This window comes from Rhinoderma darwinii, chromosome 1, assembly GCF_050947455.1.
Source record: "Rhinoderma darwinii isolate aRhiDar2 chromosome 1, aRhiDar2.hap1, whole genome shotgun sequence".
NCBI lineage: Eukaryota > Metazoa > Chordata > Amphibia > Anura > Rhinodermatidae > Rhinoderma > Rhinoderma darwinii.
Window position 1 is genome coordinate 132,871,338 of NC_134687.1, and position 24,298 is coordinate 132,895,635.

At 41.3% G+C, this 24,298-nt stretch overlaps 1 protein-coding gene across 1 annotated transcript in view; it reads right to left on the minus strand.

The window, feature by feature from the left end:
• Window positions 1-3,189: 3,189 nt before the first annotated feature.
• The window catches only part of ABCE1 (ATP binding cassette subfamily E member 1), a 50,286-nt gene continuing 29,177 nt past the window's right edge, over window positions 3,190-24,298 (minus strand). Inside the window, exons 10-18 of the mRNA XM_075860385.1 lie at window positions 20,192-20,313; window positions 19,751-19,972; window positions 14,422-14,481; window positions 14,138-14,196; window positions 9,951-10,061; window positions 9,691-9,833; window positions 9,413-9,535; window positions 9,221-9,332; window positions 3,190-3,638 (exon numbers count right to left, since the gene is read on the minus strand). Of these exons, the coding sequence (XP_075716500.1) occupies window positions 3,591-3,638; window positions 9,221-9,332; window positions 9,413-9,535; window positions 9,691-9,833; window positions 9,951-10,061; window positions 14,138-14,196; window positions 14,422-14,481; window positions 19,751-19,972; window positions 20,192-20,313 (1,000 nt within the window). The 3' untranslated portion in view covers window positions 3,190-3,590. The remainder of the gene's footprint in view (window positions 3,639-9,220; window positions 9,333-9,412; window positions 9,536-9,690; window positions 9,834-9,950; window positions 10,062-14,137; window positions 14,197-14,421; window positions 14,482-19,750; window positions 19,973-20,191; window positions 20,314-24,298) is intronic.

Sequence of the window (24,298 nt, forward strand, 5' to 3'; positions counted from 1 at the left end):
AAGATGTGAAGTTACCAGCGAGTACTGCTACAATCGGCTTCACTTAATAGTCCGCTAAGTTATCAGCAAGAACTTCCCCACAAAGTTGAAAAAAAAGACATGTCCTGAATAGGTTAACATATGCCAAGGAACACGTTGACTGGCCCAAAGAGAAATGGCGCAACATTTTGTGGGCTGATTACAGTAAAATGTTTCTTTTTGGGTCTAGTGGCCGCAGACATTGTCAGATGACCCCCCCCCCGCCTGACATACTGTTTATTTATTTACTTTCTCCTTGTTTTCTTTACCTTTTTATTTTAACCCCTTAATGACCGGGCCTGAAAATACCTTAATGACCAAGCCAGATTTGTTAAATCTGGTATGTCTGACTTTATCAGAGAATAACTCTGCGAAAGTTTTGAATATCCAAGTAATTCTGACATTGTTTTTTCGTCACATGTTGTACTTTATTTTAATGGTAAAAGTAGACTGATACTATTTGCGGAAATTAATTAAAAAATAGAAAAATGGAAGAAATTTTGTAAAAATTATAATTTTCCCCTATTTTTAACTGTAATATGTCACATATGTACATACATACTGTACAATTTTTTTTATTAAATATATATTTCCATCACTTTACTCTATTTCGGCAGCACTTTTGAAAAACAAAATTATTTTTTTGAGCAATTTAGAAGACTTACAAGTTTAGTAATAATTTTATACATTTTGAAGTACATTTTGTTTTCCTGCACCAAGCCAGGTTTTCAGAGGCTCATAGGTGTCGGAATGGTGGAAACCCCCACAAGTGACACCATTTTGAAAACTACACCCCTTAAGGTATTTATTAAGGGGTGTTGTAAGTATTTTGACCCCACAGTTTTTTTGTAAGAATTCATGCAAAGCAGGTGTAAAAAAATATAATTTCACTTTTTTCATAAAAGTATCACTTTGAAGACCGATTTCTTTGTAAAGCGACCGTGAGAATGAAGAAACACACCCCGAAATCTATCACCCTGTTTCTCCTGTTTTCAAAAATGCCCCCATTGTGACCCTAATGCGTTGCCTGGACACATGGCAGGGACTGAAAGGAAGGGAGCACCTGGAGGCTTTCAGGTCTCATATTTTGCTTGAAAATGTTTTAGGCCCCACTGTACATTTGGAGAGGTTTTGAACTACCAGAACGAAAGAAACTCCCCATAAACGACCCCATTTAGAAAACTAGACCCCTTAAGGTATTTATCTAGGGGTGTAGTGAGTATTTTGACCCCACATTTTTTTGCTAAATTTAATGCATAGCAGGTGAAATAAAAAAAAACAACACTTTTTATATAAAAGTATCACTTTGAAGACCGATTTCTTTGTAAAGCGACCATGAGAATGAAGAAACACACCCCGAAATCTATCACCCTGTTTCTCCTGTTTTCAAAAATGCCCCCATTGTGACCCTAATGCGTTGCCTGGACACACGGCAGGGCCCGAAAGGGAGGAAGCACCCGAAGAATTTCAGGACACATGTTTTGCTTGAAAATGTTTCAGGTCCCATTACACATTTATAGAGGCACTGAGCTGCCAAAAAGATAGAAACTCCCAATAAATTACCCCATTTTGAAAACTAGACCCCTTAAGGTATTCATTTAGGTGTGTACTAAGTATTTTGACCCCACAGTTTTCGCAGGAAGTAATGCAAAGCAGGTGGAAAGAAAATTTTATTTCACTTTTTTTCACAAATGTGTCATTTTAAGGTCAGATTTCTTGTACAGAGGACATGAGAATAAGGAAATGCACCAGAAAATGTATCACCCTGTTTCTCCTGTGTTCAAAAATATCCCCATTGTGGCCCTAATGTGTTTCCTGGACACACGGCAGGACCCAAAAGGAAGGGAGCACCCGGAGGCTTTCAGGACACACATTTTGCTTGAAAATGGGAGGATTCTACTTTTCTAGATTGAGAAATATATGTCCCTAAGGGTATGTTCACACGCTGAGAGGCAGTTACGTGTGAAAAGACAGACTGTTAACAGCTGCCTCGTTTCACACGTAAAAGCTCCTCCTCGTAATTTACGAGGCGTCTGAGACGCTCGTAAACCTTGAGCCGTGCTTCATTGATTTCAATGAAGAACGGCTCAAATTACGTGGCAAAGAAGTGCCCTGCATCCACAGATATGTTGTTGTCCTTGAGTGTTACATTTTTGGATTGTTTGTTTTTGTAAAAGAATAAAATAAAAGATAGTGGTTGCCCTATTAATTTACCTGAAACCGCATACTAGTGCAAAGATGATTGCAACCATGGGACAGGATGGTGCCTGTATACAGCACACACAAGGGGTGGGAAGGTGAGGGTCAGAACACTCCCTGTGTACACCTGGAGGTACATAATCCATGTGTCTCCTGTCTAGCAAAAGAGAAAAAAATAATCCACCTTTTTAACTCTGCTGGAGGTTTCATTATAAGGGTGTACTTCACTATAATGGTTTTAAACTACTTAATTGCATCTCTTCTGTCCTATCAGTATGAGTCACTATTAACCCAATGTATACTACCATAGGACAAAGAGGTCAGTGTCATTTTAACTTATGTAGTTGGTCTATTGGGGTGGTTGGTTTAGACAACCTTGGACAAATCTTTCATAAAACAGCCATCTAAAAATCACTAATGCATATAATGTAAAGGGTACCTAACATCTTGGCTTTTGTGCACAAGTAATAACACTATATCTGGCCATTAAATGTAGTAGCAGCAGCACTGGTGCGAGATAGAACACGGACCAGAAGCTGCAGCGTACGTGCGTGCGTATCTCTGCCTCTTACCCTGTTCCCTCCATAGACTTTGGCCAGCATCTAACCTAATCCCTAAGTGAGCTGATAATCCAGGTTTTATTATTGAATTAAGAGTAAACGATCAGTGCAGGAGTGAGGGAAGAAGTACCTGATAATTAGGAGGATGAATTTTTCTCTAAGATATTACAAAGTTTCTTATATTTGCTTGCACTATTGATTTATACAAAGTTTGCTGTAAGTGTATTGACCATTTAAGCACTCAATATACGTAGATTGAGAGACCTGGGAATACTTACATTATCTGAATAAGCCTTTGACAGCTACAGCAATTTGATTGCTCTTAGCACAATCACACACTTCAATATACACAATTTGTTTGACAGTGTTGTAAGCAACCTCCACACAAATTCAAAATCAAAGGAAACAAGAATATAAGTAATAGGCCACTTTCATTTTTCAAAACCTCAAGGGAGGTTTAGGGTCTTTAAAATAACATTGTACTTTTGATGGCAGCTTTTTATAAGCCATCGTTTATAGAAATACAGATTTTCAGGCTCCAACAGTAGAGAAACAGACCTTTGATGAATAAATTAAGTATTTCATGAAACCATAACTAATAGGTGTATCTTCTTGCAGTGGTAGTGAAATATGTATGGAATAAAAAAACTCTTCCCTTTACTACACAGTTGTTTAGGGTGCCAACGTTGGCCATTTATACTGTAACACAATGCAGCATGTTGGAGATTCCTGTGGGTCTGTATAAAAGCCATCAGGCTGCAAATAGTACATTTCAAATTTATTATAAGCAGCTGAAGATAAATCGGATTTGCTTTAGTCATCCAAGAAAAAGTAATTTCCACTCTTCTTCTGGTCCACATCCTGAAAAAAGGGAAAAAATAAATTAAAAGTTGAAAAAAATTAAATCCAAGGATTAACAACATTTACTACACAGAGCTTGTTCTGGTAATTTACATTCTGGGAAGTGGACACCAGGGACTATGCTGCAATCTGATGCAGTTAAAGCTAACTCTCCTACTGCATTACAGAAGCTCAGTTAAAGAGAACATTTCACCTCCCCTCCCCATACATGTGCAGCTGAGTGCAGCATATAATAGGGAGGGCTGCACAAACCCTGGGGCACTTCACATTTTTTTCCTACTCTCCTCCGCTTTCTCGATATCGGTGCAGTTATTTTTTTGCATCTCCCAGCTCATGACACTGCCTGCTCTACTCTTTTCTTAGCATTATGACAACTGACTATTTTAACCCCTTCCCGCAAATTGACGGGTCTGGTATGTCGGCATTGCAAGTAACTTCCCGCAATCCAACGTACCAGACCGGTCATGAAGATAAAGCAGGCACAGGAGCTGTGCTCGCTTCATCTTCAGCAGGTGTCGGCTGTAATATACAGCTGACATCCCGCTGCAAAGGCGGCAGTCGCAGTTACCGGCGATCGCCTCTGTTAACCCCTTCAATGCAGCAGTCCCCTCCCGCGAGAGAGATCACAGGTTGCGATGGTACCTGGCCGCCAGGAAGTCATTGCTAGGCTTCCTGGTTTCCATAGAAACCAAGGCAGGACCTAATAGGCTTAACTGTCAGATGAAGAATGACAGTTACAATACACTGCACTATAAGCGCCATTTGGCTTTTAGAGCTCATGTTTTGCTACAATGCTTATCGGGTGCCATGTTGCATTTGCAAAGCCCCTGTTGGACCAAAACAGTGGAAAACCGCCAAAAGTGAGCCCATTTGTGGAACTACACCCATCAAGGAATTTATTGAGGTGTATAGTTAGCATTTTGACCCCACAGGTTTTTTACTGACTTTAGTGGAATTAGGTCGTGGAAAAATACAAATCTACGTTTTTTTTCTAAGAAAATTTATTTTTAGCTCAGATTTTTCCATTTTCACAATAAATCAAGGAAAAGAGAAAGCACCCCAAAACTTGTAAAGCAACCTCTTCTGAGCACAGCAATACACTGCTGTTTGGACCCACGGCAGGGCTCAGAAGGGAAGGGGCACCATTTGGCTTTTGGAGCTCACATTTTTCTGGAATGGTTTGCGGCGTCCTATCAGATTTGCAAAGCCCCTGCGGACCAAATCAGTGAAAACCCCCCAAAAATGACCCCATTTGGGAAACTACACCCCTGAAGGAATTTATCAAGGGGTATCGTGAGCATTTTAACCCCACAAGTTTTTTTCCGAATTTAGTGGAATTGGGCCATGACATTGAATAGCCACATTCGTAGATACGTCTACATTTAAATATTTTTTTTACAAGGAATAAAGGAGAAAAAGCATCCCAACATTTGAAAAGCAATTTCTCCCGGTTACGGCAATACCCCATAAGTGGACATAAACTGCTGTTTGGACACACTGCTGGCCTCAAAAGGAAAGGAGCACCATTTGGAGCTCAAATTTAGCTGGAATGGTTTTCAGGTGCCATGTCACATTTCTAAAGCTTCTGCGGTAGGGGGCCCCCCCAAAAGTGATCCCATTTGGGAAACTACACCCCTGAAGGAATCTATCTAGGGGTATAGTGAGCATTTAGACTCCACAGGTCTTTTGCAGAATTTATTGTAATTAGGCCGTAAAAATTTATGTCAACATTTTTTCCACTAAAAAGTAGAATTTTTTCATTCTCACAAGGGATAAAGGAGAAAAAGCCGCCCAACATTTGTAAAGCAATTTCTCCCGAGTAAGGCAATACCCCATATGTGGTCATAAACGGCTATTTGGACACACAGCAAGGCTATAAAGGGAAGGAGTGCAATTTGCTTTTTGGGGTGGAAGTATTGTGAGCATTTTGACCCCGCAAGTGTTGGAGAAATTACTGCACGGTGGATGTTGCAGATTGAAATGGCATATCAGTGGAAAAATGGTAATTTTCAGTGACCAATATGTTGTGCCCAGCTTGTGCCACTGGAGGCACACACCTTTATAAATTGTTAAGCGGGTTCTCCAAAATACAGTAATACCCCATATGTGGTCATAAACTGCTGTTTGGGTACACGGTCAGGCTCCGAAGAACCGCCATTTGGCTTTTGGAGCGTAGATTTTTCTTGGTGGTAGTTTTGTTTGGGGTTTTACTGGTATTTCCGATTATAATGTGGGGGTATGTGTAAACTGGGCAGAGTACATCCGGATAGGTGTAAGCTGGGCGGAGTACATCAGCAATTTCATCAACCAAAAAACAGCAATTCTAGCACTGTTTTATTCTTTTTTACAGTGTTCACCGTGCAGTATAAACAACGTGTTAACTTCATTCTGTGGTCGATACGATTACAGCGATACCAAATTTATATTGTTTTTTTTTTACGTTTTACGACTTTCCCACAATAAAAATACTCTTCGAAAAAAAAAATATATAAAAATCATGCTTTAGTGTCGCCATTTCTGACTGCTATAACTTTATTTTTCTGTTTATCGCTTTGGGAGGGCTTTTTTTTTTGCGAGACGAACTGTAGTTTTTGTGGGTACTTGCGACTTCTTGATCACTTTTATTGCATTTTTTCTGAGACAAGGTAACCAAAAAAAGAAATTCTGTCATTGTTTTTAATTGAATTTTTTTCGGTGTTCACCATGCGGTAAAAATAACGATTATTTTTTTCTCTAATTTTAAAGGACTTGATCAGGGAAACAGTGCGTTTTGTTTAATTTTTCTTAAACAGTATTTTTTTTTTGTTTACTTTTTTCATGGTGTCTTTTTACACTTCCTATGGGACTTGAAGATCCGATCTTCTGATTTCCTGTACATGTTAAATCATGATCCACTTTCTATTTGCCTTACTGCCACGCTGAATAGTGTGCCTACACTTTGATCACATTTATCATTACTTTTTCTGGGCGCAACTTTTTTTGCCTTTTTCTGGCTGTTATTACATTTGTTTATTCATATTCATGCTTGTGGACATGGTTTTTTCATATGCTTGACCCGTATTACATCAGCTTGTTTGTAATTGCTAGCTGAAGTTTGTTCCAACACGAGTTCTATCAGATATTGTATTTGCAAACAGAAATATTGCAATGAGACCTTGTGCAAATAGATATATATTTTGCATATATCTACACCAGTACACCATTTGTCATTTTTTACATATCTTTTTAACTCCAATATATACTCCTGGCACAGGCTGACGCCATCATTTGCATTGTACGACTCATTTTGAATCATTTTTGATAACGTCTTTATTAAAGTTAAAAAAATTTTTCATTATATTATGATTATTGTCCAATTATTGACCCTCTCCAGTTGTAGGTTTTTTCTCAGGTGTCTAAACAGCAGCTTATCACCACATATGGGGTTTTGCAGTAATCAGGAGAAATTGCTTTTCAAATGTTGGGGTGTTTTTTTGTCCTTTATATGCCTTGCAAAAATTTAAAATTTCTACGTTTTATTGGAAAAAAAAATTTAGATTTTCATTTTCACTGCCTCATTCCACTAAATTCAGCAAAAAAACTGTGGGGTCAAAATGCCCCCTTATACCCCTTGATAAATTCCTTGAGAGGTGGTTTGCCAAATGGTGTCTCTTTGAGAGTGTTTCCACTGTTTTGGCCCCCCAAGACCTCTTCAAACCTACATGGTGCCTACAGTATTTTTCGGACTATAAGACGCACCTGACCATAAGACGCACCCAGGTTTTAGACAGAAAATAGTTTAAAAATAGTGGGAAAAGGATTTTTTTTTTTGAACTTCTAATATATTTATTTATTTTTTACACTCCTGAAAATGTATTTTTTTTTACACATCTTATTAGTTCCCCTAAGGGGACTTGAACCAGGGGCCACTTGATTACATGTGGACTTACTGAAATTACGCGGTTTCCCTAACTCCCATAGCAGTGAATGGCAGTTACGGAAGCAGCGTAGAATGCGCTGCTTCCGTAACTACTGTTCAGTTCTATGGGAGTTACGGAAACAGCGCAGCTCCGCGAGTTACGCGGTTTCAGTAACTCCACATGTAATCAAGTGGCCGGGAAAGCACAGAAAGCTAGAACGGGGTTTAGGGGTCCCCGTTCTAGAGATAGGTGCGGGTCCCAGAGGTGGGACCTGCATCTATCTGACATTTATGACATATCCTGTGGTCATAAATGTCCTTCATAGAAAAACCCCTATAAATGCCGCGGTCGCTATTGACCACGGCATTTAACTAGTTAAAGGGATTTGCCATAAAACACATGTATCCCCTAGCAACAGGATAGCGGCTACATGTGAGATCGCTGGGGGTCCTACTGCTGGGACCCCCAGCGATAACAGGGGACCTAAAGTCACCCAAAGCGGTACATGAGAAGCCTGGACTTCCGGGTTCTGTGTCCGGCTTATCTGTTCTGCAGCTCCATAGAGATTAATGGAGAGCCGCTTGCGCATGCGCAGAAGAATCCCATTGATCTCTATGAAGCTGCCGGACACAGAACGCGGAAGTCACAGCTTCTCATGCAGCGCTCTTGGTAACTTTCAGTCCCTGTTCTCCTTATTGATCACACATGTATCCTCTATCCTGTGGATAGGAGATACATGTGTTTTATGGCACATGCCCTTTAAACTGCCAGGAACAGCGAAATTGCTGTTCCTGGCCGTTAGAGCAGCGTGTCAGAAGCGGATACCTGTAGTGTATGGAGCGGGCTCAGCGCGTGAGCCCTATCCATACATCCCCCTCCATAATGTGCCGGAACGTCATGGGTCGGGAAGGGGTTAAGTAATGAAGCGGTCATGGGGCCCAGCGATGCCAGGTCCCTTGACTGCAGACTATAAGACGCAGGGACTTTTTAGTACGATTTATTCTTGCTAAAAACTGCGTCTTGTAGTCTAAAAAATACGGTATTCTAATAAAAAGGAGGCCCCAAAATCCTCTAGTTGCTCCTTTGCTTCTGAGGCCTGTGTTTGTCCATTACCACACTAGAGCCACATGTGGGATATTTCTAAAAACGGCAGAATCTGGGCAATATTGAGTTGCGTTTCTCTGGTAAAACACTGCTACAGAAAAAAAAAAAGGATTAAATATAAGTTTCTGCAAAAAGCAAAATTTGTATATTTCACCCCTACTTTGCTTTAATTTTTGTGAAACGCCTAATGGGTTAAGAAACTTTCTTAATGCGGTTTTGAATACTTTGAGGGGATGCAGTTTTTAAAATGGGGGTTTGTATTGTATGGGCCGGCCCCTCAAAGCCCTTCGCAACTGAACTTGTCACTAAAAAAATAGCCTTTTGAAATTTTCTTGAATATGTGAGAAATTGCTGCTAAAGTTCTAAGCCTTGTAACATCCTAGAAAAAGAAAAGAACGTTCAAAAAAACGATGCCAACATAAAGTAGACATATGGGAAATAGTAATTATTTTGTGTAGTATTACTGTTTTACACAAGCATATGTTTTTGATCGTTGAGAAAATCATAATCAGAACCTGAAATTGCTACATTATAACTAAAACGTTTTGCGCGAGGTCTGCACCAAATATCCAACCTTACCTTAATAGAATTAAGCTTGTTTATTCTTGGTCTGTAATTGTTGGGATCTCTCCTAAACGTGATTTCCAGTTGAGACAAAAACTTGTTCATACCAGCAAGTAGTGTTTGAGGGCTGAAGAAGAAAACGCACGTTGCACGTTTAAAAACGAACTTTAGAAATAAGTCAAGTGAAAAATAATAAATCCGTTTTACCTGTTTGCCACAGTGTCTTTAGAAGGGAGACCATCGAAAACGATCACACGATCAGCAAGATAAGTGGCCATAATAAAATCGTGCTCCACAATAAAAGCGGTCTTCTTGGCGTGAAGTATAAATCTACGATATATTAAACAGACTAAGTATTGGCTCTAAACCATCAAGGAGTACACAAGCCTTTATAAAAGGAAGTCATTGGGAAACAGCAGCTTTATTTACTTTCAAATACTGGTGGATCCACTAGATTTCTTGCATGTAAGGCATATATAAATTACCTTTTGATTACTCTGGCGGCTGTGAGACGCTGTTCAGAATCCAGATATGCCGAAGGTTCGTCAACAAGATACACGTCAGCAGGTTTACCCAGACATAGTACCAAAGCCACACGCTGTAACTCTCCGCCAGACAAGGTTTGAACCTGTTAGATCATATAAGCAGAAACAGGTTCACCTGGTGTGAAAAGTTTCTTTACCCCGACATTTTATTAGCAAAATGAATGGCATGCAGTTGAATTATTTTTTTTTTTTAAATATACCTCTTGATCAATAATATTTTCTATCTGCATTGGTTTCATCACATCTGTAACAAACTGAGGGTGTGTGTAGGCGTCTCTGATCTTTTCATGCAGCAACTGACGGACAGATCCCTATTTAAAAAAAAACACATTAAAAAAAATTGATTTAAGAGAATGTCGTTTTCTATTACAGTGAAGCTGCTCAGTTACAATTTGTCCAGTTTCGACCACATTCTAAATATGAGGGTATTGGTTGGTTGCACATCAGCATGGTTGCGCAATGACTTCGTACTTCAATATGTATTCATAAGAACTATCAAGGCCTGTTAAAGGGGTTGGCCACTTCATATAGAATATATATAAATAAGCGGGTAAGGGGAAATTTACTAACATACGAGGTTTAGAAGTTCTGAACGGTTTAACCCAGGGGTGGGCAAACTTTTTGACTCGCGGGCCACAATGGGTTCTAAAATTTGACAGAGGGGCCGGGCCAGGAGCATTTGGAGGGAGTGTTTGGGCCGGATATACTAAAGCATTAAATGTAGTGTGTGCAAACCTCATAGCACAGTAAGAACACTACAACCCAATTTATTAACTGTCTTTCAAATGTGAAAAATAGCCCTTATCAGTTAATAAATTTGTCTCAAGGAATATGCAAGATATGGCATTTACATACTATTTCGCAGATACTGGGAGGAGGAAATGTAAATAGATTAAAATAACATACGCACTGTGATTTATCAAGAAAAAAGTTCTGTTGACTCTGTAAATTAGCTGCCAACCTCTGAGCAGTAGCCGCCCGTTCTTGTGTTGACTGCTTGCTAGCATAGTTTGCATGCTTCGTGGCAAAGTGACGGCTGATATTGTACTCTTTGAAAACCGAAGGGCTTAATGGTGACGTGAAACGAAGTGAAAATTAAAGTGAAATAAAGAGAAATACGCGCCACATTAACCCCTTAATGACCGGGCCATTTTGCACGTTAATGACCAAGGATTATTTTTTGTTTTTCCACGGTCGCATTCCAAGAGTCGTAACTCTTTTTTTATTCCGTCGACATAGCCGTATAAGGGCTTGTTTTTTCCGGGACGAGTTGTATTTTGTAATTGTACCATTTTTAGATGCTTATAACATATTGATTAACTTTTATTAACTTTATTTTAGGAGAGAATTGAAAATAAGCAGCTATTCCAGCATTAATTTTCACGTTATAAATTTACGCCGTTTACTATGCAGCGTAAATAACATGTTAACTTTATTCTATGGGTCGGCACGATTACAGGGATACCAAATGTGTAAAGGTTTTATATGTTTTATCTACGTTTGCACAATAAAAACCCTTTTAGAAAAAAATTACTTGTTTTTTTATTTTTCCGTCGATGTGGCCGTACGTGGGATTGATTTTTGCGGGACAATGTGTAGTTTTCATTAGTACTATTTTGGGGTACATAGGACTTATAGATGAACTTTTATTTTATTTTTTATGGGGGGAATGGGAGAAAAGAGAGAATTTTGCCGTTGTTTTTTGCGTTTTCTTTGGACGCCGTTCATCCGGCGGTTTAATTAATGTGTTCATTTTATTGGTCAAGTTGTTACGATCGCGGGGATAACATATATGTGTATGTGTGATTTGTTTTGACCGTTTTATTAAATAAAACCACTTTTTGGGGCAAAAAAGTAGTTTTATTTGACTTTGACTAATTTTTTTTATATTTTTTTTCACAAACTTTATTTAACGGTTTTACTTTTTTTTTTTTAGTCCCACCAGGGGACTTCACTATGCGATATGCCGATCGCATATATAATGCTTTGGTATACTTCGTATACCAAAGCATTATTGCCTGTCAGTGTAAAACTGACAGGCAACCTGTTAGGTCATGCCTCTGGCATCGCCTAACAGGCAGATGCTGAAGACAGACCTGGGGGTCTTTGTTAGACCCCCGGCTGTCATGGAAACCCGACGGCGACCCGCGATTTGTTTGCGGGGGCGCCGATCGGGAGACAGAGGGAGTTCCCCCCTCTGTCAAACACATTAAATGCCGCTGTCACTGTTGACAGCGGCATTTAATGGGTTAAACTGCCGGAATCGGCGCGTGCTTAGATTCCGGCAGTTGCAGCAGGAGCCAGGCTGTGTATAACAGCCGAGCTCCTGCCGCTGATCGCGTGGGTAAACTGTCAGTACCCGCGCGATCACAGGACGGATATATCCGTCCTCCTGCGCGAACTAGCAGCTGCTGAGGACGGATATATCTTGGACAAGTTCGGCGGGCCGGATTAAAAAGCCTAACGGGCCGTATGTGGCCCGCGGGCCGTAGTTTGCCCATGTCTGGTTTAACCCCTTAATGACCAAGCCATTTTGCGCGTTAATGACCAAGGATTATTTTTTGTTTTTTCATGGTCGCATTCCAAGAGTCGTAACTTTTTTTTTATTACGTCGACATAGCCGTATAAGGGCTTGTTTTTTGCGGGACGAGTTGTATTTTGTAATTGCACCATTTTTAGATGCTTACAATATATTGATTAACTTTTATAAACTTTATTTTAGGAGAGAATTGAAAATAAGCAGCTATTCCAGCATTAATTTTCACGTTATAAATTTATGCCCTTTACTATGCAGCATAAATAACATGTTACCTTTATTCTACGGGTCGGCACGATTACGAGGATACCAAATATGTAAAGGTTTTATATGTTTTCCTATGTTTGCACAATAAAAACCCTTTTAGAAAAAAATTACTTGTTTTTGCCTCGCCGCGTTCCAAGAGCCGTCATTTTTTTATTTTTCCGTCGATGTGACCGTATGTGGGCTTGATTTTTGCGGGCCAATGCGTAGTTTTCATTAGTACTATTTTGGGGTACATAGGACTTATAGATTAACTTTTATTTTATTTTTTATGGGGGGAATGGGAGAAAAGAGAGAATTTTGCCGTTGTTTTTTGCGGGTTTTTTGGACGCCGTACATCCGGCGGTTTCATTAATGTGTTCATTTTATTGGTCAAGTTGTTATGATCGCGGGGATACCATATATGTGTATGTGTTATTTGTTTTGACACTTTTACTGAATAAAACCACTTTTTGGGCAAAAAAAGTAGTTTTATTTGATTTTGACTGTAATTATTTTATTTTTTTTCAACAAACTTTATTTAACTGATTGACATTTTTTTTTTAAGTCCCACCAGGGGACTTCACTATGCGATGTGCCGATCGCATATATAATGCTTTGGTATACTTAGTATACCAAAGCATTATTGCCTGTCAGTGTAAAACTGACAGGCAACCTGTTAGGTCATGCCTCCGGCATCGCCAAACAGGCAGTTGCGGAAGACAGACCTGGGGGTCTTTGTTAGACCCCCGGCTGTCATGGAAACCTGACGGCGACCCGCGATTTGTTTGCGGGGGCGCCGATCGGGTGACAGAGGGAGCTCCCTCCCTCTGTCAAACACATTAGATGCCGCTGTCACTATTGACAGCGGCATTTAATGGGTTAAACTGCCGGAATCGGAGCGCGCTTCGATTCCGGCAGTTGCAGCAGGAGCCAGGCTGTGTATAACAGCCGTGCTCCTGCCGCTGATCGCGTGGGTAAACTGTCAGTACCCGCGCCATCACAGGACGGATATATCCGTCCTCCTGCGCGAACTAGCAGCTGCTGAGGACGGATATATCCGTCCTTCGGCGTTAAGGAGTTAATTGCAACGTGAAGACACGCCCCCTTGTATGCCAATTCTTCTCCCAGGACAGCACCACCGTTCCCATCCTGAAAGTAGCCACTAATGGAGGGACAAGTGATGCGACCCTGTCCATCAGCGCCTCCCATTGAAACGCACTGCGCCTGCACTAACTGCCTGGTGCGCAAGCGCAGAAAAAAAGTATATCAAGATCTCATCTGGGCTTGTAGCAGCCCTAGAAGACCAGGAAACTAGCCCATGCACAGTGCGCATTCAATAGAAGGTGCTGATGGACGGCGTCGTGTCACATGTCCATCTATCAGCAGGAGCGGCTATGCTGTCCAGGGAGGAGGGAAAAATGTAGGTAGATGATAAAACTGCTGGGTTTTTAAAATGTTAAAAAACGCAAAGAAATTTCCAATTATGTCCAACTATGACAAACTGACAACCACACAGGGAGGACACAGACCTACAAACCGCCAGGTAGACATCTACATTTAGTGTAATTTCTTGAATTATAATTAAGTATGTCTGGAAACACTTACTGCTGATTTTGGACTGATTTTTTGTGGTTTGTAGCTCACATTAAGAACTGGTACATCACCTGCAACATAAAAGCAACAGTAGTTAACGGATACATTCTGCCATCTACATCTGATGTGTTTTCTAAATTAAAAAAACAAAAACAAAAAGAGACACACCACAATACTAACTACACTACAAAAACGAATTACCATGTGAACAGTCAACTATGTTGATAGCATTATTAACTAAAAATAAAAAAAACACAAACAACTATCTTGGCAAGTTTTGGATTTTCCTTTTTTACCTCCTGTATCAGGCTTCAGTCGCCCAGCCAACATACGGATAAATGTAGTTTTACCAGTTCCTGTGGAGATAAAATTACATAAACACGATTAGTAACAAATGAATAGTTGTCTCTTACACATAATTATTCACAAGCATTACGAAACTACACAGAACACACAGTATAGCTGACTGGTCATAATGCTAGATGCAAAAAAAAAATAAAAAAAAATAAAATGATTTTTGTACTCCCCAGGAGCTCATCTTTTTCAATGGGGGACACAGTAACATGGGTATAGGCCCTTGCCACTTGGAAGCTGACAAGGTAGGAAAAGTCTTGGCTCTGCCTAGGCCAGCCATACTCTTCCCACAGAGACAAACCATTTCAGAGTGTGGGTTTTGCGTCAATAGATACGAGAAAAAGCTTTCACATGGAGTACAAAATTCCTATTTTCTCGTTTAGATCGTTGCGAGACACCGCATCATAGCATATCGCAGCCAGATAGACGTGGGCTCCTGACCACAGTGCAAAACTGGTTCCCTTGGATGAGATGAGGAAGGGCAGAAAAATGGGAGAACAATCTCTTCATTGATATGGAAGGTAGAGATGACCTTTTTATCCCTTTGGATGACCAAAAAGGGAGACTTGCAGGACAGGACAGCCAGTTCTATAATCCATCTGATGGGGATGAGCACCAATAGGAGAAACCGGAACCAATATTAAGCTCCCAAGACTCAGTGCAATGCCTGAAGGGAGGGACCGCATGAGCCACCCCTTGCAGAAAAGTCAAACTTGAGAACAAGGAGGCCAAATTTAGTTGAAAATGCACTGACAGAGCAGAAACCTGACCCTTAAAGGAACAGTGTCATCACAAATTATTTTTTTATATGTTAAAGATGTTAGTGCTTTATTAAAAACGTTTATATTTATTTGTGTGTTTGTGTTTTACTTTTTCTTCCCTATGGGGGCTGCCATTTTTTGTTCCATTTCTGTATGTGTCGATTAACGACACATACAGACATGGAATACGGCAGCCACAGTCCCATAGGGACTGCGAACGGCTCCCGTCCCATTGACTTCTGTGTACGACGTCTGTGTGGGAACTGCGCATGCGCCGCTCCCACACAGTCCAATTCGAAATTGGCGCCGTCCGGCGCCATTTTCCTGTGGACCGGAAGTCGCGGCCGGACAGTAATATTACTACTTCCGGTCGCGGCTTCCGGATTTGTGCACTTGGACCAGCGGCAGCAGACGGAGCGGACGGGCCGGAGGGAGCCGCGGCGGCAGGAGCAGGTAAGAGATTTCAATGTATGTTCGTGTTTGTGTGTGTTTACTACTGTATGTAAACCTACTACACTGTGTGTTAGCTCAAAAAATGGCGACACACAGTGTAGGAGGTTACACCGTTCAAACCCCTCGTTTATCCCGGCACTAGCCAGGATAAAGGAGGGGGGGATGCTGAGAGCTCACTAGAGCGAGGGCTTTTTACCCAATTTTGCAATGCTGCAATTTTGGGAATAGCTCCATCTAGTGACCAGAAATGGGAAATATTATAAATTAGAATTAATTTATAATATTTCCTGACTCGTGAAAAAAATAAAAAAAATTTGAACAATGTTTAATCACCCACACACTAAATGTTTAATTTAAAAAAACAAAACATGTTTTTCTGGCAACACATTACCTTTAAAGGAAGACAACCCAAATGCTAATCAAAGCCTAATTGCAGAAAAGACAGGATTCCTAGGTGGGGAAAATACTATAGGATGCTGTTCACACCAAGGTGAAGAAAAAAAAAGCCTTCCACATACGGTGGTACACCTTGACTGATTGAGGTTTCCTGGCCTTCAACTCTGATTCGATGACTGGCTTAGAAAGGCTACAAGTCCTTAAAACCTCGGCTTTAACCACTCCGTTAAACACAACTGAGATAAAGTAGAATAGCGGACCGTTGGAAAGGAGGTCGGGTCAAGTTGGAAGAAACTAAGGTTGACAAGGTCGTGCATTATGCCCGGTACCACAAGAAACGCAGGAACTCCTTCCCTCTTGAAGCCCTTTGGGCAAGAGCAGAAGGGGAGGGAAAAGATACAGGAGGGAGAACTTGACCAACGGAGTGACCAGGGCGTCGACTGCGAAAGTCCTGGGCTCCCTCGTCCTGGCCACATAGGTTGGAACCTTGTGGTTGAAACGCAACATGAACAGATCCACGTCTGGGGTGCCTCACTTATCACAAAGGTGATGGAATACACCTGGGTAAAGAGACCCTTCTACCGGATCCAGTCTTTCTACCTCTGGTATGTGGACTGCTGACAGCGCTGGTACATGACCCTCTACCCATAGAGAGGACTTCCATAGAGCAGTCTGACTCCTGGTGGTTCAGATAGGCAATCAACATGAGGTTGTTAGTCTGTACCCTGACTAAGTGACCCAGGAAAAGGAGAGTTCAGTAGGAAAGGGCCAAAAGTTGATCTGCACGAGGACTTCACTTGCAACAAAGTGCCCAGAGCAGTGTAGAGGCCAATTCCTGCACCCCACAGGGCAGACTAGCAACTATGGAGATGCCAAACCACTAAAGTAGAAGAAAAGACCATCCACCCCATCATTGATGGCAGGCAAAGTCTTACACCAGCACAGCTCCTGATAAAGAAGAAGGAAGGACAATCAACTTGTCCAGAGAAGTCTCAAACTTGTCCCATTGGGAGAGTTTTGAGTAGAAATGCGATATGAAACTGCCTAAAAAATATCAACACTATCCTGCCCAAATCACGGCATACAGAAGTGGATGGTAGAGGGATTGTTCTGGCAAAGGAGGGCCACTTTTACGCAAATGGGTCTTGATCTTGTCCTCCGAGATATAGGACCTTGCAGACCTGGACCTGACATTCACTCCCAGAAACTCCATGTTCTGAAATCAGGACCAGGGAGGATTTTTCCTTATTCATGATTTACCTTAACTTTTCCAACGTGTCTAGAGGAATGAAGACTGAAAATTGTCCTGTGTCGAGGAGACCTTCAAGAGGTCATTTAAGAAAAGGAGGACAGTGACACCACCTTGGCGTGGAGAAGCGCCAGGAGAGTCACCACGACATTGGCGACGACCAATGGAGAGCCCGAAGGGGAACTGGAAATGTTAAGAATGTATTGTGAAACAAAAGAAGCACTGGTGGGTCCTTGAGATAGGGATGTGCCGGTACGCATCACAAAATGTCGATGGACAAGAGGAACTCCTTTTTCCAGCAGTTAAACGCAGTGATTTAATGCAAAAACTCCAGTGGTCAACTTTTTCAGATCCAGGTTCTGACAGACTGATCCAGGCCTTTTTTGGTAATGTGAAGAGAATAGAGTAGAATCCCTGAAAACGTTCCTACCGAGGAACAAGGACAACCTTACGTAGGAGAAAAGGTCAACAGCCTGGCAAAAAGCAGACGCGCAATCTCGTGACCAAGATGGAGTCTAAAGTGCTTGAAAGATGGGAGTTTGTGGTCATTGGGGGAGACCTCTTGTCTGGTCTCCGAGAAGAGAATTACCTCTAGAAGTAGTTGACAAGGCTGCCAGTTCAGAGACACTCCAGATGGAAGTCACCACTACCAGGGAAAACCACCTTTCACAAAAGAAGGTGAATGGAGACCTCTCGCAAAAGTACAAATGGAGCAAATTGCAGAACCTCCAAAACCAAGTTGAGATCCCACAAAGAAATCGAAGGACAATAAGGGTGAGTCGCATGTGCGACCCCCTATAGAAAAGAGCTATGTTCATTGCAGCAGGCAAAGGAAGATGGCTTTCAACTCCAGAAGGTTGATGGGAAGAGAGAATTCCTGTGGGGGAACACAGTCCTTGAGCTAGGGACTTAAAGAGGCTCTGTCACCAGATTTTGCAACCCCTATCTGCTATTGCAGCAGATAGGCGCTGCAATGTAGATTACAGTAACGTTTTTATTTTAAAAAAACGAGCATTTTTGGCCAAGTTATGACCATTTTTGTAGTTATGCAAATGAGGCTTGCAAAAGTCCAAGTGGGTGTGTTTAAAAGTAAAAGTCCAAGTGGGTGTGTATTATGTGCGTACATCGGGGCGTTTTTAATACTTTCACTAGCTGGGCGCTCTGATGAGAAGTAACATCCTCTTCTCTTCAGAACGCCCAGCTTGTGACAGTGCAGATCTGTGACGTCACTCACAGGTCCTGCATCGTGACGGCCACATCGGCACCAGAGGCTACAGTTGATTCTGCAGCAGCATCAGCGTTTGCAGGTAAGATCGACTTACCTGCAAACGCTGTTGCTGCTGCAGAATCAACTGTAGCCTCTGGTGCCGATGTGGCCGTCACGATGCAGGACCTGTGAGTGACGTCACAGATCTGCACTGTCACAAGCTGGGCGTTCTGAAGAGAAGAGGATGTTACTTCTCATCAGAGCGCCCAGCTAGTAAAAGTATTAAAAACGCCCCGATGTACGCACATAATACACACCCACTTGGACTTTTACTTTTAAACACACCCACTTGGACTTTTGCAAGCCTCATTTGCATAACTACAAAAATGGTCATAACTTGGCCAAAAATGCTCGTTTTTTTAAAATAAAAACCTTACTGTAATCTACATTGCAGCGCCGATCTGCTGCAATAGCAGATAGGGGTTGCAAAATCTGGTGACAGAGCCTCTTTAAGTAGAAAGCGTGGGCTGCGGCACTGATTGGACGAGTGGTGCAAAACACTATACGTTGCTCGTCCAACCACCAGGTGACCGCAGGAAATGGCCCCAAAGAGAGAAGGGTTCCGAGAGAGTCAAAGCTTTAAGTTTAATCTTCCTATAGGCTTTACTACTGCAACTTGCAATTCAAACTAAAATGTGTTTTGTTATACACCATTAGTGTGGAAAATGTTTTGTCTGATTGCAAATAAGATCATGAGAAGGTATCAGGGTTAGTTCAAGTGAATATATTTATTTCCCAGCACTGGACTGACTGACTGACGACTATACAAACTTCATGGAGATATTCTTGGTTGGATTCGAGCCTAGAACAAAAAAGTGTTGAATGCAAACCACTGTGCTGCCAAGTGAATGGGGATGGGCAGTAATACCAGGCACAGCTCATTGACCAGAATTCTTATCTCATACAGTCTCTTTAATTAATAGGAAACTGCAAGTGCAATTTCAAAATTTTCTTTTATTATAGCATGTGCAAGTGGCATTTTTTTCTACAGATTCTTTTCTATTATTTTAGTATTTCCCTGTCGTTTTCACCACATTATTGTGTAAAAATGAGCAGAGAAAATGCCATTTAAATACACCCTTACTTCTACTGGAAGCAGCTTTAAAATTATAATCGATCAAAAGTAAATGTTAACGGCTGCTCACCATTCTCTCCCAGCATGACCATAATTTCAGAATCTGTGAACTCTCCAGAAACAATTCTAAGCTGGAAATCTCCCAACTGTTTTCTCATGGATGGATACTTGTACATGCACATCTTCTTAATTTCATCCTCTGTGGCAGTTTCAGCTACTTTGAACACCAAAGAGCAGTCCCTGAATCTTAAATTTTCAGTTGGAACATAACCATCCAAAAAGATGTTGATGCCTGGTAGAGAGCAGAAAGATTAGATACTTAGCCACTATACCATAATGTAATCAAATATTGTCGCCTAGAGTATAATAAGATTAACTGAAGACAAGTACACAGAAAGTAATATCACAACTTGTTCTAAATGTCAGTTGCCTAAATGAAATGACAAGATTAGGTAGGCTTACTGTAAATCTATATCTCATTTCTACAGATTATTTTCAAAGCAAAACCTACCTTCTCTGACACTGAAAGGCATAGTGACTACACCATAAGCACTTGGAACACCATACAAGCAGCAAATGAAGTCCGAAAGATAATCAAGAACACTCAGATCGTGCTCTACCACAATAATGTAACTGAAAAGCAGAAATAATTCAATCAAGAATCAACGTCTAAAATTAACACATGCAGCAGACTTTGGGTATTAAGTAGGTAAAACAGTTATTCAAATAAATACAATTAAAAAAAAGTGTAAAATCCGACATATACACGATCTGAAATTTCCAATAGCCTTATTGAATACAGTTAAATTATGTCTTAAAGCGTACCTAACTTTCCGTGTGATTTTTCTGAATAAGCGGTCATATGTGTGCACATTAGGAATAACAATACCGGACCATTATATGACTTGTATATGGCATTTTGTACCTCTGCATGCACTAATTCTCCCTTAGCTAGAGGGTGGAGCCTAACTGCCATCATGTTTTCTATACACAGCACCGGCAGGGCAGTAAAAATCCTGATCCATTCTGTAACACTTTTAGGAACAGAAGCAGTAGAGAGGACAACATACAGCAGTAAGGAGCAGTGTAGCAGAGAATCCAGCACTGTGGCGATACCAGTAATCTGGGTCATCTCCCTCTCTCTGCTCCCTTCTCCCCATAGATTTCGGTGTCTCCTTTCTCTGCTGACAATTACATAAGCTTCTATGGGCAGCAGTATTTGTCTCTGCTCCTGCTCTCCACTGCTCATAAACTTCTATAAGAAAAAGAATCTGTGTCTCCCCTCTCTCCGCCTCTTGCTCTCTATAGACTTCTATAGGTAGCAGAATCTGTGTGTCTCGCTCTGCTCCCCCCCCCATAGACTATGGGCAGTCTGTGAAGATACTGAAGTGTGCTTTAACAGAGACACATTCCCACTTCCTGCAGTCCACCTTCTCTGCTCTGTAACTAGAGACGGATTTAGTTTAACAGTGGGACAGCAGTTTCAAGAAAGGGAGACACCTATCGGGCCTTAACATTATACAATTTGCATGGATAAAGCTACTAAGTTTTAAGAGTAAGTAAATGACAAAGTTGATATAGATCAGGTATACTATGATTAGCGCAAATGGTTAGAAAAGTCTACTTAAATCGGATGCAATGGTATCAATAGCAGGGCGTGACTAAATAAGGCAACAATGCAAAATCCACACTAAACGGAAATCTATATATTTCTGCTTGTGTCAATATACCCTAAAATTTGTGTCCAGGGCTACCCACTCCGCTAGTAAGTCACAGCATCACTAACCCCAGCCCATCCCCCACTCAGTAGTCTGCTAAGACAGACAGATGCAGGAGAAGCACATAGCACGGTCATTGTATGGCATCTGCTGTGTGATTACACTTCCATGCAGAAGTGGGCTGTAATCGCTTCTGCAGGGAGATAGAGCTGGATCCTGTCAGTCACAGCATCCACCTCCATGCATTCAGCACCGCGTGGATAACTCAGCTGCCAAACGTTTAGAGTGCAGGGAGCAAGTCTTGGTCACAACGGTGAGCACTGTATATTTATCTAGCATTACTAGAAAGTTAAGTTGTTTTTTTTAAATTGTAAATAAACTTGACATGTTAGTGACATGTAAGAAGTTTTGATCGGTAGAGGTCCGAGCAACGATCGCTAAAACAAAAAGTGGCAGAAGCGCTTGAGTGAGCACGGTGTCCTTGTTTCTGTTTGGCTTTCCTTGGAAAGGCGAGCAAGCGGTGTATAGATTCATAGGACCTTCTATTGCTTTGGTAACATGTGCTGTGACTCGGAATGGGAGGATCTTGCCCTTAGAGCGGTACGCCTAGCCAACCCGATGATTGTCATCCACCAGGGATGATAAAAATAAAAAATAAATATCCCCAAAAAAATAAATCAGAATGATGGAAGGAAGCTGTCTGAGACGAATAGATTTGAATGGCTTGACTGTCCAAATGGTGGATGGAGAGTTTGCTGGGATGGGAGAGAGAAGGGCAGAAACCGGTGAAGTAAAACATCTTCATTCAGATGGGAGGATATTACTTTCGGAAACAAAGAAGGGACTGGACACACAACTAGAAAAGTAGAACAAGAAAGATGGATGTGACCGCCACAAAAAAATACCACCTTAAAGGAGAGGTGAAGAAAAACGTCACGTAAAGTTTCAAATCTGACAAGTCTTTTCAACCCAGTTATAATAAGAAACATCAGAACGAGCCTCTGGTGGAGGAGGTGAGACAAGGGAGAGGGCTGACGGGAAAATGCCTGGAGAGGGGTCTTCAGATTGAGAGAGTTTCAGTGGCTAACCTAGTGGCAGCGAGCGAAAGATAAAGAGCGAGAGCAAGGAAAAAGAAAAAACCCTCCAAAAAGCAGAGTTCTACTTCATATAGACACTGGGTGAATACTGGTCGGGGGGCGGGTTGGGGTACAGCTTGTGTAGGACAAGCTAGGTGTCCACCTACAAGTGGCACAGTCTACTGACATAAGGGAGAATACACTTTAACCCCTTATAGACAGCCCATTTAAAAAAAATAAAAAAATTACATTTGTAATTTTATGTGGTAATAACTTTGGAATGGTTTTAATTATCCAAGCGACAGAGATTTTCTAGTGACACATCTTACTTTGTTAGTGGTACAGTGTTCGTGAAAACTGCATTTAGAAACTTAAAATATATTTGCTTGTAAGGCTGTGTTTACATCACCGTTGCCCTTCCATTGACTGGTTCCGTCGGGTTAACTCCTCAACGGAAAGGCAAACGGAAACCTAAGCTTCCGTTTGCATCACCATTGATATCAATGGTGACGGAAACGTTGCTAAAAGTTTGTCAACATTGTGACAGGGTTCCGTCATTTTCAACGGAATCAATTTCCGTTTGCTTTCCGTTGAGGGGTTAACCAGATGGAAACCTCCGACTGAACCCCTCAACGGAAGGGCAACGGTGATGTGAACATTCTCTTAGACAGATAGTAACATCACACAAAATAGTAACCAGTTGACGCATGTCTACTTTTTGTTGCCATTTTTTGAAAGTCCTTTTAACTTTTCTAGGACGTTACAAGACTTAGAACTTTAGAAGTAATTTCTCATATTTCATTTTTTTCCCCCAAAACCTATTATTTTTAGGAACCAGTTCCGTTATTAAGTGGTTTTGAAAGGCCTATATAATTAAAAACACCCCATTTTAAAAACTGCACCCCACAAGGTATTCAAAGCAGCATAAAGTTTCTTAACCCTTTAGGCATTTCACAGGATTTAAAGCAACGTGAAATTTACAAATTAAATTAGTTTTTTTCTGAAATTCAGTTTTAATTAATTTTTTTTCTGTAACAAAGTAGTTTTACCAGAGAAAAACAACTCATTTATTGCCCAGATTCTGCAGTTTTTAGAAATATCCCACGTGACCCCAGTGTACTACTGGACTGCAACACAGGCCTCAGAGATGAAGAAGCACCTAGGGGATTTTGGGGCCCTCCTTTGTTAGAATATATTTTAGGCATCATGTCAGGTTTGAAGAGGTCTTGTGGTGCCAAAACAAAAGAAACCCCCCCCCCCCCCCAAAAGACACCTTGTAAACTACTCCCTAAGGCCTCATGCAGACTAATGTATTTTTTTCCTCCCATAAATACTGGCGTAAATACGGGTCCTTGGTCACACGTATTCAACGCGTATTGCACCAGTATTTACGGACCTGTGCACATTTTCGCTGCAAAATTGCAGTGCAGTAATCGGCAGCCCTTCTCTCTATCAGTGCAGGATAGAGAGAAGGGACAGCCCTTTCCGTAATAAAAGAAATTCATACTTACCCGGCCGTTGTCTTGGTGACGCGTCCCTCTCTTGACATCCAGCCCGACCTCCCTGGATGACGCGGCAGTCCATGTGACCGCTGCAGCCTGTGATTGGCTGCAGCGGTCATATGGGCTGAAACGTCATCCTGGGAGGCCGGACTGTAGGAAGAAGCAGGGAATTCTGGGTAAGTATGAACTTCTATTTTTTTTTTTTACACGTTGATCTATATTGTGATCGGAAGTCACTGTCCAGGGTGCTGAAAGAGTTACTGCCGATCGTTTAACTCTTTCAGCACCCTGGACAGTGACTTTTCACTGATGTCGCCTAGCA